This window comes from Thunnus maccoyii, chromosome 4 (genome assembly GCF_910596095.1).
Source record: "Thunnus maccoyii chromosome 4, fThuMac1.1, whole genome shotgun sequence".
Classification (NCBI taxonomy): Eukaryota; Metazoa; Chordata; class Actinopteri; order Scombriformes; family Scombridae; genus Thunnus; species Thunnus maccoyii.
The window spans coordinates 18,234,322-18,249,668 of record NC_056536.1 but is presented as its reverse complement, the minus strand read 5'-3'; the positions used below and the strand labels follow the sequence as shown (position 1 = coordinate 18,249,668).

The following is a 15,347-nucleotide window of genomic DNA, read 5'->3' as shown; positions in this document are numbered from 1 at the left end:
GGTTTCCGTGTTTTGTAAGTAAGCAATAACAAAAAGAAGTTAGGACAGACATTTGTAGTATTAAAACCTTTTATTCCTTAAGCAGGCAGCATCCTGCCCATAAGGACAGACAAAACAAAAATGAGATTTTGGCAGATTAGATAAAAACATACAATTAAAGCTCCAGAATTTCCACCGCTGTAATTCAATAAACATAGGTATCTATAGATATCATTAACCTTAAGACCTTCACTTGTTTAAAGTGCTTGACAAATTACACAAAAGCAAAATAGCTGAAGACTTTTAAAACAAATATTTCTGCTATTTCTTTTTACTCTTTTCCTCACATATTAAACGTCTTCCTCTTATATTTTAATGTTTGAAATTTGGTATATTTATACTTTAAGAAGCAATGTAAAAGTGTGTAATAGAAGCAGTATCCTCCTTTTCAGTTCTCTAAAGCTACAACTCTTTTTGTAGGCTTTTTTCTCTATTTCTCCTATCTGCTGCTTCTGTGCACTTTGGCAGCAAAGAAAAACAAAACAAAACATAAAAAGCATGAAGAAACAATCAGTCAGTCTTGCATCCATTAATCTTCCAGTTTTCTCCTTCTCCTCTCATCATCTTCTGATTTCCTACAAATAAAGACATGGAAGAAATACAAAAGAAATAGTTACTGAAGAAATGCACTTTTATTTGATATTATAATACACATTAAAGCTACTGTATGTACGGATCAGTTTAATTTAAAATGTGTTTTACTCATTTCCATGAAAAACGCTAAACAAATACTGTAAGTATGGGACAGTTTTCTTACTGTACCTAGTGGACGTCCTTCACTTGTAGACTTTTCCTGGGCTGGTGTTTGCAACACCGTCCTCCCCTTTGCTCTCAAACAGGCTCCTCTTGCTGGTGATGTCCACATGTCTCAAGTCCTACAGATAGAAAAATGAAAGATTATCACATTTAATTTTACATGGCAATCAATCTTCAATACAGCAGAAAACATGCAGAAAAAAATATATATTTTAACTAGATTTGTCTAGTAAACTAATGTATTAGAATAATTTCTCTATAAAGAATTATAACAAAAACATATTTTTTTCCCACTACGATAAAACAGAGATGACTGTGTCCCTGTAGCCACAGATACTTTACTGTTAAAACTAACAGCAACTCAGTTATGTCACAGAATTTTTTTTGAATGAATTAACTTTTGAAGACAGTTTTTTTTTTAAGTTAATTTAACCAGTAAAACTCTGAACACAAGTCTCTGATCACAACAAGTCAAACATCTCCCACTATTACAGAGCAGAACAAGAATAAGAAGAATGAATGCAGAGTAAATAATCAAAGAATAAAAATGATGTTTCTGATGAATTTAAATTATAAATAATCATAGGGGCTGGAACCACAAGAAAAAACCTATTTAACCCTTAAACACTGTTCATATTCTGATCCTTCACAGTTTCCCCTCATATTTAGTCTCTATACCAAACTGCTGATCCACAAACCAAACATTTTTCATCTATAATTACCTCATCAGTCATTAGTAAGTGGGTGATTAATTAACTCACAATCACACTATATTATGGTTCTGCGTTACCTAAAACAGGTCAAACAATAATTTAAGTGAATGTTGTTGAATGTGAAGAAAGCAAGAAATGTGTATCAGCTGCACAAAAATAAAAATTACACACATTTTTGTAAATATTTATGTTTTCTGGCTCATTCTAGAAAAAGTCATAACATTTCAGGCTAAAAGAACAATGTTTAGGGTGTTTTTACAACTCTCAAATTTAAAAATGGGTCAAATTTGACCTGAACAGTATGTAAGGGTTAAGAAACAAAAATGCACTCAATTAGTGGAAACAGCCTGAACACGTTTAAATAACGACCTTAATGATGAAAGTAAAATGCAAAAGTAATCAAAGGTAAACAACAGGAAGAAAACAATTAAAGTTGTTTTGGACACTGAGGCATAGCTGAAAGCTGAAAGAGTACTACTGCCCTCTAGTTGCCTGATGCTACACTTGTATAACTTCCTACATGACGCAGGTTAAGTTGACCTGAAACAATGCAAATAGCCTGGTTAATGGGTGATCTGACCGAGGGACTTTGTGAAGAGCCAGGTTGGTTGGTCTTGTTGAGCCAGCGGTTGATCCGGTCCGACATTCCTGACGTGAAGGTTCTGAATTCCTGATAACACCAGAGACGCGAGATCATTAGAGCGCATGCACAATACATCACACAGTACACATTAAAGGAACATCTGATACAGAATAAAAACTGTTGCTGTAAGTCATGAGCGTACCTGTCTGGAAACTCCAGGGCTGGTTGGGTTCGCTGCCTGCTGCTCCTTCTCAAAGAGGCCTCTCTTCCTGGACACCTCCTCCATCAGGAAGAGGGTCCTCTGGGTCACATCTGGAGACTTGGTCACTTCAGATTTCTACATGGAATATAGGAAGCAGAGAAAAGGCACTTTGTTGTTGTTTGTTAGCACTCTATCCACAAACCTTACACCATAGACATTTACAGTGCTAAGACCTGATGTAGAGTAATAATATGATTGTACAGTATGCTGTATTTTACTGTGACATTAACATGCTGCATTATAAGGCTGAGTTTCTGTGTTTTGTTGCCTGAGAGTCTGACCTGTGCAGCCTGGGCCAGTCTCTGCATCTTCTCCTGAATGGACCGGGATGAAATCCTCTGCCTAGAGCTTCACAAAGCATAATGCAGATATGCAAAGATCCAGTTTTATTCTGGTAAGTCAACTGCTGCACTAAAAAGTGTCAAATTAGTCGGCAATAAAAACTTACTTCCTCTGGAAGGATGATGCTTTGTCTTCATCTTCATTTTGGCTCTGGTTCAAACCAAAAGAGAATTAAAGTTAGTAAAGTAAGTCGACGTTTGTGATCTTTTTACCCAGCTGATATTGAAAGAATACCGCGCTGTCCGAAGTGCAGAGTGAAGAGATACTGTAAATAATCTCACTAAAAAATTTGATGCAAAAAAGCCAAGAAACAAGTGCAGTGATCATTTGGTTATTCATGTGTATTGACATTCTGTTTTGTTAATTTTATTGTATTTTCTTTAAGTATCTGTTTCACATAAAGCATTTTTGCTGATTGATTGAAGTGCAGTAAAAACTAAAAAAAAAATATTAAAACTAACTTTTACTTTACATCAGGTGAGAGTAAATTGTTATCTTACTGTGCTGGATTCAAACTTCTTGGATGCCACCCTGACACTTGCACTAAAACAGAATAAAACAGTTGAAATTTAACTGAAAGTATACAGACACAGCAAGGCTCAGGGTTAAAACAAGGATTTTTTTTCTTACCTCCTCTGCAGTGGTGAGCTATCTTCCTCTTTCTTCTTCATCATCTGTTGATGACCAAACATAAGTGTGTTAGCAGACCTTGCAGTCGTTTAAATATCGACAGCTCTGGACCTGCGCAGTCGTCCTCTCTCTTCTGATGTGTTGGGGTGTTAACAAAGCAACCAGTCAGCACTGAAAGCTGGTAAATACTCAGCTATTAGCATAAGCCCGAAGCTTTTGGCACAAGCAAACCATCCTGAACTATCTGACGGCTGATGGAAGATTAAATCTTGTTTTAACAGTCAAATAGGCATAAATTAATGTTGGCCTTCACTTTGGAGAATGTGTGTGTGTGTGTGTGTGTGTGTGTGTGTTTACCCTGAAAGATAAGGTCCTGGAGCTCTGTCTGACAAAGGCAGGTTTGGTAGACTGTTCAAAGGCAGAAGAGTCATTCACACTGGTCTGAGGTAAAGAAAAATAATGTAAAAAAAGTTCAGATTTAATTATCCACTGATCATCTTTTCTTCAAGATTGTTTCCTTGGTGCCAAGCAGCTGCAGGTGCGACTCCACCACTGTGCTCTTAACACTAGAGGGTGCTTTTGCTTTATTAAATGGTCGAGCAGTGGCGTCAGCACTTTGCAAGCAGCCAAGCTCCATTTGACAAGCAAAACATGAAGCAGAGATAGTTATGTTATAAATGATGTCATGCGTGTTAAACTACCTCCTGTGTGTGTCCGTTCTCAAAAGGGCTTTGAGCTCCCCTAGGTGAGGGACTCTGACAGGACGAAGGCCACTGTCCTCGAGGTGACATGGGGGTTGTTGGAGAGCAAGGGCTCATGGGAGTTGTGCTCCCGCTGGCAGAGGGACTCTTGTCGAGCGAGATGGAGACAGAACTGCAACACCAGAAACACGAGTGAGCTAAAAGGTCAGTGGAAGATGTGACCGAGAAGGCAACCAGTGATCCAAGACCAACTCGCAGTAAAGCTGCAGTCTATTAAAGGACGGGTTCACAATTTTTCAAGTCTGTGCTAAAACAACAGTCAGGTGCCCAAATTGACACATGTTTTTCTTGCTGTAATCATTCCTCCTTTTCATACTGACCATCAAGACATCCCATTCATAATGCACTTTCAACATAAGTGATGGGGGGCAATTCCTTTCATGCAAAGATGTATTTAAAAGTTTATCTGGAGATAATATGAGAATTCAGCTGTCTGAATTAGTCAAATCAAGTCAGTATCTTTCAAAGTTACTGACTTTTTATGTGCCAAATTCTCTCTTTTTGTTACAATCCTTCCACTGCAGCTGAACAGGGAAACACTGTCCATCGAGTCACAAAGAGGCTCTCTTATTTGACTAACTCAGATGGCTGAAGCCTTATATTATCTTCACATAAACTTTTAAATATATTTTTGCTCAGGACTTTGTCCTCCATCACTTACAGTGCATTGTAACGCATTTGGAGAGGATCTTCTAATGGTCAGTATGGACATGAGGAATGATTACAGCGAGCAAAACCTGTTTTTAGACAGACTTGAAAAATTGTGAACCCATCCTTTAAAGTCTGAACAGTACCCTATTCACTGGCCTCTTTTTGAAATATTTCATATTTTCTATTATGTGGCTCTCTCATCACATTTACCCTTCTTTGTATAATAAAGTGACATGAATTGACAACACTAACAACTGAAAATTTGCCTTCACTACCATGACAAACTGCCAAGAATGGTGACTTACATTTTAATGCTTTGACTGGCAAACTGACAGATCATTACTGTTACAATGTATGAAACACTTCATGAAAGCCAGATCTCTGCACTTTGTATTTTCTTTGGAGAACTTATTTGTAACCAAAGAGAAAGCCAGAAGTACAATTTGTGTTTTCAAACTCACAGACAATCAAATGTCTTCCTCAGAATGTCTTGACAAGATTTTTTTGATGGGACAAAGGTCTGTAGATGCAAGATTAGATTATACACAGTATATATTTATATGTCAGGGGTACTAAAGTAAACTACTTACCCTTTACTAAAGTAAACTAAAGGGTAAGTAAATATGTGTCTTTTGGAGACTGGTTTATGACCACATGTCTTCATATGGTTGATAATTTCATCAAAAACCAAGGTCACTATTCATTTTTAATTGGTGATCATCATGTTTTTGGTTGTTCTATCACTGCCTTCCGGCACTGTTGGTCTCTGCCACACTTTGATAACTTTTATCTTATCTTAAAAATGGTTTTGATACTTCCTGAAGACTAACCTTCAAAAAGAACAATAGATGAAAAAAAGAAAGTGCTTGTTAACCTGACAAACTTGCGAGCTGAGTTGGACGGCGGCTTGGGATCAGGGTCTCTGCCCGATGACTCTCCGTTTTCATGCTAACAAAAACACAAACAGAAGACACAATCAAAATGAGCGCAGAGCACACAAGGTTTTGAACAGTCACCTGAGACACACCTTGCGTTACATAACACTGCAGGGGTATGGCCTAATTTGCAGACACACCGAATAAGAGCCGCCTTGAAGTGTAATAAAAGATAAAGTTCAAATTATGACCTTAAGCACACCTTATCAAAGTTTTATGGATTATTTGCATGGTCACTTGGTTCACTGAAAGAGTTTCAGTCCAGTAATATGACAGGGGATTAATGTACATACTTTCCTCTATCCTCAAAGAGAAGTTGTTTATAACTAGTAATATAACTAGCATAGATGTCATGCATGTCTATGTTCTCCTAAATATTGTTACTAATGTACACTGAGTCTCTCCATCTTTAAAGAGACTGTGTTTGTGTGAGAATGTGGGGCAGAGTTCGATCTCTTAGTTTCTGTTGTAGGGTGTTGAAAATGATTAACATGACTTTCGCTCTATGTGGGGTAACAGCTAACTGTGATTAACCACACTGCAGGTTGGCACTATTGGTAGCACTGTGTTATGTCTCAGTAAAACATTAAAGCTTGGATCTGAGTGAAGGCTTCTCCAGTGTTTGTGTGCCTGTCATCTGTCGGTGAAGGCAGTTCAGTCATTGTCAAAAGTTGGGAAAAAATATTTCTTTCATAGCGGTGAAAGGAAGTAACTGGCTTGATTCTTACTTGTCTGTCTGTGATGTTAGTGCTGGTTTTGCTGCTGCTGCTGCTGGGATTGTAAGAGGCTGTTTTTTGGGGTGGTTGTGGTTTGGTTTTGACCAAGGGGGGTGCACTGCCCTGCCCCTCATCCAAGTCCCCAAGTAGCTCGACCCTTGCGCCTCCTGAGAGGCCGCCTCCTTCTTCTCTGTTAGCTTCCGCTCCATCATCCCCTACCTCCTTCTGTCGTCTCAGCGTCTCCACATGCCGCATCCTCCGCTTCTCATCGCGGACACGCAGCATCTCCACAAAGTCCAGTTGCATCTGCTCCACGCTGGAGATAAACAGTATATATATATAGACATACATGTGAATGACCGATATATATATGATGGATTGTCTCTAGAGAAGGGTGAAAGGACCTGTCGGCACTGTGTCAGATCAAGTTTCTCTAATGAAAGGCCCTATAGTTCCTCTCCCTCTTTGAAGAAAGCTGCTGCTCCAGGTACTCAGCTGCTGGTGTTATTTGACAGCTTTTTATACATTGCATGCACAGTATCAGGTTTTTTTCATGTGTTTGAAAAGTATACAGATGACACAGTCCCGTGGGGCAGAAGTGTAAGAAACGCCCCCCATCCCTCTTTGCTCCTGAAATCCAACCACTAAAAAGGCTTCCCATCAAAGATTATGCACTCTTACATACCAGCATTGCATGCAAGAAACAAAGAGAAAAAGAAAGATGGTGAGAATGAAACAAAAAGACAGAAAAAAAGAGAGAGAAAATAGAAGTTGAAAAACAAGCAGAAAGAAGCAGAGCACACACACCTACAACAACATACTCATGTTCAGGAAGTCTATAAATCCAGCTTTGGCAAGTACAAATCAAATTCTGTTTTACTGAATAATGAGAATAACCTGCTGAGACCCTGGGACGTCTCACTTGTGGAGTCTGCCCCACGGGTGCTGTCACTGGTGGGTGTGCTTCCAGGTGATGTACTGAAGTCAGCGTCGGGGTCGCCGCTTGAGCTCTTCACCCTCCTTCTCTTCTCCCTCTCCACTTCCTCCTCATCTTCCATTGTCCATTGACGCGCTAGGCTGAGGACAGGGTGATAATGCACACAGGAAACACACATGATATTCAATAAACGTAGATGTAAAACAGAAAATGAAACAAATGCAGAGACACGAGGGCAAAAATGCAGATACACATGGCAGACAAATGCACTATCCAAACAATCCATCAACTGCCAAAACTTGAAGTCTACAGAAATGAATCCTCCTTGTTTTGGTTTTTGGGAAGGAGAGATTATGGTTATAATAGCCGTTACACAGAACCTGCTTTACTTGTTCATCATCTGTTTATGAGTAGAGTCACAGCCTATCTAAGCAACTATAAATCAAGCTTTAAGCACAGAAAATACATCATTTATTGGAGTATTGCTGCAGCCAGTTACAGTGCAGCAGGAAGCTGATTTTCTTTCTGGATAAACACATTTACAGCAGGGTAAATGGTAAAAATATTCACATTTTAAGCTGCAAAACCTCAACTGTAGTCAGCTAGAAAGATATTCAAACATCACAGCAAAGATAAAGAGCCTGTAACACAGTCAGTGGAGATAATACCACAATGTGTGTGGTATGGCTCACTGCTGACTTCTGCTACAAACGTTAATGATATTGTCAAGAAATGCTAGTAAATAGCTAAACTAACTCGTTTTTATGCTAGAATCAAATTAAACTTCAAAAGCAGCAGCTGCAGATGGTGCTCTCAAACACAGGTGTCATATTGCATTAAGAAAACTCAAATCTTACCTGGACAAAGCCGACCAGTTTTTCCGACTGATGGACATATTGGACGAATAGTAAAGTTTCCAGGTGAACTTCACTGACAGACAGAAAGTCGACTGACTGACGGGCACTCTGAGGGCGGCAGTCAAATTACAGTCAGTGAGGCACAAAACAGTCCACCTTTACCCCGCTGTAGTTCACTGAGGTGTCACATGACCGCAAAGGTAAGCTACCCACCTGAGAGAGAGAGAGAGAGAGAGAGAGAGAGAGAGAGAGAGAGAGAGAGAGAGCTTCTCCATATATGGTGGCAGTGTGGCAGTTTTGATAACTGTGACAGTCACTCTTTTAAGGCCATTTTACACCACCTGATTATTATTATTATTATTAGATAAAAAGGAGGAATGCAACAATAACCAAGTAAAACTGATCTAATAGGAACTCCTCAGCAGTTACTCAACAACTAACTACTACCACTACAACTACTACTAAACAATTACTAATTAATTACTAAGTCAAATTTAAGTAGAAAATAGAAGGATTTGTTAATATAGCACTTTTAAAAAGTTGCAATGGTTATGAGAGTTAAGAAAGTTAAGAAGAAAAAATATATATCAAAGAGGCACGATAGTAACAGGCATGATACCAACAAAATATAATTAGAACAAAAATATACATAAAACAAAACAGCAAAAAACATCTGTTAAAAGTGTTTTTTTAAAGAGAGGTCAATTGAATTGGATGGTCCAATAGTAAAATGAAAACTATAACTATGTTTGTGTGCATGTCCAACTCTGCATTGATGCTTGTTGCAGTAGACAGCCACACTTTCTTTACAGTGTGAGTCAGGTTGTTTGCTCTGCTCTGTGAGGCCACACCCTTCCCCTAAAGCCCAGTGTCTCGGACTCTGACCCAGGCTCGGGCTCAGTCCAACACACATAGCCTCCACCTCTTTACACCACACCTGCACCTGCCATGTGCACAGCATGAGGCCACAATAACCAGGATGAGCTACTATTATGATTAGAGGTGCAGCATCTGATGCTCATCCAGATCCTTCTTTCTTTAGTATGCGATCATCCTTCACTGACGTTTGGAGGAGGTTGGCTCATTCTAACATGTACCATTAAGATGCTATCTTATAGAGCTAGTTTGCATGTCACTCCCTAGCCAAAGAAGCAATGTGTGCTGTATCATTCCAAGCAGTGAAGAGTTTAATCTGTCTGTGTGTTTGTATGAATGTGTGCAGTATTCAAACTCTGTCTGAGCCTATGAGCCGAAAATTAGCCTTACATTTTCAGGGAAGACCTGTCTTCACAAACAGGGAGTGAATTAGACAAACATTCCCTGAGGCAAAAATGTATTTAGTGATACATGACCACAGCTGGCTCTTTGCATCCACATTGGCTAACAGGAGGACTGTTTTACAGCTGTGGACAGAACACGGCCCTAAACAGCTGGCAGACAAAGACCATCAGCAGAAATGTATAACTTACCATGTAAGCTGTGTTGCAGAAGTGCCTCTGTGTGAGAGCTGCATTTCTTGGAGTCAATTTTTTGTTTGAATGTTCCTCACACATTTCACTAACATAAAAAGCATACCAGAGGCTGTGCATCCATGAATGCTGTAAGGTGTTTCTATAGCTGTGACTGAGCAAAGTCACCTTTTACCTGTATCTGGAATGGTAAAAATCATATTTCTTTGCTGTATCTCTAGTATATTGTACTACTGCGAAGAGAAGACAGGTGTAACAAGAAAACCCTTAATGTGGTGAAGATTCCCTGTGAAGTGAAGCCATTGTTCATTCAGCACACAATCGCATAGGAAAAAGTGCATCACAATGAAATGTGATTCATTTGGTTAATTTTATTGAAATATCAGTTTTCATTTAAATTTATCAGATGAAGTGCACATCATTATGTTTAATGACATAAACAAAACCACAGGCCATGCTTACAGTTTATCCCCAAACAAGAACATCAAAGTTGCATTTTAATTCAGCCAAGTCGGCCTACTAATAATACTATCCACATTTGTCTTGTAGAGATACAAGCCGCACCTTGACATCTCTGCACAAATATAAACCTAAATCTCTGAGGTTCAGCTATGACACCAACAATACAAATAATAATACATGTCACATGGATATAGACATTTTCAACACCTCATCAATGAACAGCAAATAGATCAGTTCTTAAGGAAAGTGGAGAAAAAGGAGTGTGGAGAGATCTTCTCATCTCCGTGGCAGGAGCATAACTAAGGATGACAGCGTGAGACAGAAATACAGAAGGTGCAATAATAGACAACAAAACCAATCTAGATGCAGGAGGAGCGCTGGAGCTCACATGGCATCAGCCCACCTTCTGGGTTCACTGGGCAGGACCCTTAGCAGCATCGAACATCTTCTTTCTGCCCTCCATCCCTGACATGGCCTCCACATTCTTCCTCCAGTCGCTGTCCTCTACTGGTCTCTTCTGAAGATAGTTAAAGTAATTAAAAGAGATGGTGTAAAAATAGATGATGTAAGAGAGTGGGAGTATTCTTTGTTTTGTTTTGTTTAAAGAGACGGTTAAGTAGAGCAGGTTCCGAATTTCTTATTGTCATTAGTGTTGTGTCTAAGCCTTTGAGATCCATGTTTTCAACTGGGAATCCCCTAGGAGAATTCTGTATAACCATACTAGTATAACTGGTTTGCAGCACCTGTGCATACAGAGACACACGAACACACACACAAACACACCAGTACCAGCTAATCTGCACATGTACACACACACACACACACGCACACACGCACCCACACACACAGATCAGTGAGCAGAACCGTCGCAAAGTTACTCTTCTGTGTACAATGGGATCATTGTCTTTTGACGGTACCTCCTCTCACACACACACGGTCGCCGCCCTGCGCTGGCCTATTGCTTGGTATCTCAAGCACACCTTTCACACACACACACACACACACACACACACACACACACACACACACACACACACATAAACACACTTTTCAGCTGTTCCATGGTACTTTAAACACTGACGTCATGTGCATATCTGAGACTTCACAGTAGCTACCTGCACAGTTGCCCAAAGGAAAGTACGCATCTTGCTCGGGCTGGTTTGATCGTGTTTGTGTGTATGTATGAGTGTGTTTTCTCTTTTTTTCCTTCTCTACACACCTTTTCAGTGTCCTCTTTCTTGACAGACTTGAGGTTGGCGCGGAGGTCCATAGAGACTTTGTGCTTGGAGCCCAGCAGTGAGCGGAGGATGGCGTCAGCAGAGACACGAACACGCCGTAGATTAGGCCTCTTGAATTTCCCCCTGAGGTCCAGTACCTTGATGTTCAGGTCTTTAATCTGGAGCCGGGGCAGAGAATTGAGAGGCATTAGCCATCTGAAAAGTAGAACTTATATGATGTCATATTAATCAATACGATAACATTTCCAATTCTGCCTGTTGCACATGGAAATGAGCTGAAGTGTACCTCACGTGTGTTGAGCATGACCTTGGCCTCAATGTCATATCGCTCCTCATCCACCACATTTATCTTGGCATGGAGCTCTCTGCAGAGATCCTGTACATATACACACATAAACACACACACACAAGTAAAGATATGCATATTTTCATTATCATAATTACAAATTCAAGTTAGCTGATTTCTAGAGCAACTTCAAATTTGTGCATCTGGAAAAATGTCAGTTCTCAGAGCATCATCCTTAGGGGCATATTCTTGAGATAACTGACTGAAAAAGGAAATAAATATGTGGTGCAATTCTTGAAAAAATGTTTTCAGCCAGCATCGATAACAACATTGCCTGTAGTTGTAAAAAAAATAGAGCTTTTACTGGTTTTGAATTAGAGAAGTCAGTGGAGGGAAGAACAGGAAAATTATGGGAAGTTGAGGACAAGTTACCTGTAGCTGTGCAAGACCCAAGCTGCTGGTGTTGAGAGGTGGAGCTCTCTCTGACAGATACTTCTGTTTCTCGTCTTCTTTATCCAGGATCTCCTGCTCTAATTCCTCCTTGGCCTTTGCTACCATCAGACTCTGCACAAACATGAACACAGCAACGCAGGAGATGACTTATGCTGCTCTCCTGTGGTCAAACACTTGTATTACATTATGGTTTAAAGTAGAAATTTGGTCCATGATCTCTCTCACCTTGAGCATCAGCTTCCTTGAAGCTGAGATCTTTGGTTTTCTCTGGATGGAAAACATAGTTCAGGATATTGCCAACACAATTATAATGTTAATACTTCACTTTTAGCTTAAAAACTTATTATGTCAGTTGTTTCTTTGGAATTTTGTAGCATCGTGAAATCCTTTTGTAAGAGTTAGTGGTCAAATGGTCTTACCTCTTGCCTGTAAAAGAAAAATGAACAAGATTTAAAGGAAGAAAGACCAACATTTAGAGACAATTCCTAAACAATAAAAGTTCAGAAATATTTGTTTTGTGTTAATGTGTGTATGAATGAGTGAATGGTCTATAATAAGAACACAAAGCCTAATTAACTCACACATGTTCAGGCATCCTGCTGATGAGACCTCACTGGAGGAGAGACAGAAGAGATTAGAAACACACTGAACAGTTGTCAGTGTTTGCTCATCGGCTTTTGGAGGGCCAGATCATCTTTCCACACTTCTCTATGAACGCCCTCTCAGAATTTGGAGTCAATGTATATCAGCTGTCAGCAGGCCAATCATACAAAACTCGACACACTTTCGTCTACCCTTCTGCTGGTTCACACTCTATTGAGACTTTATTGTCAAGAGAAGTCTGGGCTCTACTTCTCATGGCCCCACAAACAAATCTCTGTATCTTTTCAGCATTAACACTGCAGGACTTTCCAAAAGCATTCTCCCAATTTTGTGTAAGCATGTTGTGGAAAAATCCTAGTTTTACATGATTGGATTTCCTGTGTGAGAGACTTAAATTGCCCAATTGAGGTTGTATAAGCAATTTTAAATCAAGCCTAGTCTTCAAGTCTAGCATCAAGGTTATTAACAATCATTGTCAGAACTCGCTGAGGACAGGTGTGTTTGGGAGATATTTTCTATAAAATGTTTAAAAAATAGTGAGAACTGTGACACATTTAACTGTGGTTTAATTCATTTAACTTGTCTTGCCAGCTCATCCTTGTTGTTTTCATTTGTGTCATCACCTTATCTTCACCCTCCTCTCCCTCAGTCACTCTCCTGCCCCCTTGCCCTTTATCACATCAACAAGGGATTTACGGCATTCACCCCTTCGCTGTCTCACCTTTCTCTCTTTATGTCCCTCTCCCATTTTTATTAGTCAGTTCCAGCTGGGAATGATGTCATGTAAGACCTCTCTAGCTCGATGGGGTTACAAACTGCTCCAGCGGATTAGGAAAATTCCAGAGTGATAGCCATCCCTCATCCATTTCTCCTGTCTCTCATCCCCATCTTTCTGCTCAGGATTATCTTGGGGAGAGGAATTTAGAGTGGCCTGTCTCCCCAAATAGACCAGGGGACATCTGATAGACAGCTGTGGGGGGTGATTGTACTCTGGGGTGCCCGGCCTGGCCCAGGGATTTACCGCCAGTAACTCTTAGATGCTGAAGCCAACTTGGCAATACGGAAAAAAAACAGCCCAAGCTGCTTTGGAAAGTTCACGTCACCCTCAGATTTGAACAGAGCTCCTCTACTATTTCAGTTAATTATTCTGCAGTGTTCTGGATGGTGTAGTTATGGTTTAGGCACAACCACAGCCCAAAAGATGACTTCAGGCTACTGACAAAATGATATAAAAACACTTTTTACCCTTCGCCCTCTCTACTAATATGCCTGATTACCTCACTGACATTATATACTTTACACTGATGTCATCAAAAATATGGAATCAACACTTCTGCTAGATCTGTTTGAAGGCAATAACATGTCCATTGCATGAATAATGAAATCCAGAATTACCTGAAGTTAAAGTAAATTTTCAACAAATAAATGGTTGTACTAGGCAGATTTAAAACAACTCAACCTGTCATCATTGTAGTTTGTTTACTACATATGCACAGAGGCCTAACACAACACCTGAAAAGCTTTACAGACCACACCATGAAGGGAACTTACCAGTGTTAGAAGCTCGGAGCGTGAGATGCAACAGCGTCAGGATGGACAGATCAGAGATGAGACCAACAATTTGGTGTCCCTCTATTTAACCGCACCTCCCTCCCAGTATCTCACTCTCTCTTTCTCTTTTGTTAGTGGAGGCTATTATTAGTCTCCCCCATCGCTCTTACTCCCTAATCTTACTCTGTCCATTTGTCTTTCGCAGATTCATTATAAACCCAGGGCCAGCAGTTAGAGCCTGGAGATTTGGCTTTGCACGACACAGGAGGATGGAGCCAACTCAGGCAGGAGTCCTTTGTTCATGCTTGTCAAAGATTGTCCTGGTAGGAACTTGACACTAAATAATAATGGGAGGAAAAAAGCTAATGCTAATGAGTGTTATGGTTAGAAGTGCTGGGAGAAAGAGAGAGTGAGAACACCTGTCCCGTGTAATGAAACGAGTCCTCTATGTTGTTATACAATATTTTTAGCTATGCTAATGGCATGGCTCTGTGGATGCCAATGTTGGTCTGTCCACCACATTGAACCAGACTGAAATGAATCCAACTATTGGATGGATATCCATGAAATTTTGTATAGATATACAGTACTGTACAAAAGTTTAAGGCACTAAAAGTAAAGTGAGGATGCTTTTAAAAATAACTGATAAATAAAAACTATTCATGGCATTAACTTCATACAAAGTGCAGTAAACAGAAGAAACCTAAATCAAATCAATATTTCATGTGATAACGCTTTGCCTTTAAAACAGCACCAATTCTCCTCAGTACACTTGTGCACAGTTTTCATGGCACTTGGCAGGTAGGTTGTTCCAAGCATCTTGGAGAACTTTCCACAGTTCTTCTGTGAATTTACGCTGTCTTTACGCTCACTGACTTGATGATGTTGAGAACAGGGCTCTGTGGGGGCCACACCATCTGTTGCAGGACTCCTTGTTCCTCTTGTCACTGATGATAGATCTTTATGACTCCGTCTGTATGTTTGGAGTCATTTTGAAGCTGCAGAATAAATTTGGGACCAATCAGACGCCTTCCTGATGGTATTGCATTATGGATAAGAATCTAAACATCTAAAGTCACATGTCTTTTGCACAGTACTGTACC

The 15,347-nt window shown here is 39.9% G+C and overlaps 2 protein-coding genes across 3 annotated transcripts; both read right to left on the bottom strand.

Annotated features, from left to right (window-relative positions):
* Positions 1 to 56: 56 nt before the first annotated feature.
* lad1 (ladinin) lies at positions 57 to 8,400 on the bottom strand. Its single transcript, XM_042408621.1, has 14 exons — positions 8,183 to 8,400; positions 7,286 to 7,465; positions 6,401 to 6,704; positions 5,612 to 5,685; positions 4,027 to 4,198; positions 3,683 to 3,766; positions 3,326 to 3,369; positions 3,196 to 3,238; positions 2,802 to 2,845; positions 2,635 to 2,701; positions 2,294 to 2,428; positions 2,089 to 2,178; positions 802 to 914; positions 57 to 614 (listed from the first exon to the last, which is right to left on the bottom strand). Exons 1-13 carry the CDS (start codon positions 8,218 to 8,220, stop codon positions 816 to 818), a joined length of 1,374 nt encoding a protein of 457 aa, XP_042264555.1. The 5' UTR covers positions 8,221 to 8,400; the 3' UTR covers positions 57 to 614; positions 802 to 815.
* Positions 8,401 to 10,038: 1,638 nt separating this feature from the next.
* Positions 10,039 to 14,810, bottom strand: tnni1a (troponin I type 1a (skeletal, slow)). Of its 2 annotated transcripts, none has more exons than XM_042408653.1 (8): positions 14,245 to 14,810; positions 12,672 to 12,703; positions 12,510 to 12,516; positions 12,316 to 12,357; positions 12,070 to 12,201; positions 11,638 to 11,727; positions 11,333 to 11,509; positions 10,039 to 10,630 (listed from the first exon to the last, which is right to left on the bottom strand). In XM_042408653.1, exons 2-8 carry the CDS (start codon positions 12,683 to 12,685, stop codon positions 10,526 to 10,528), a joined length of 567 nt encoding a protein of 188 aa, XP_042264587.1. In that variant the 5' UTR covers positions 12,686 to 12,703; positions 14,245 to 14,810; the 3' UTR covers positions 10,039 to 10,525. The 2 variants fall into 2 exon arrangements, with proteins under 2 accessions (XP_042264587.1, XP_042264588.1); XM_042408654.1 differs by lacking the exon at positions 14,245 to 14,810 and adding an exon at positions 13,415 to 13,433.
* Between the last annotated feature and the right edge of the window lie 537 nt (positions 14,811 to 15,347).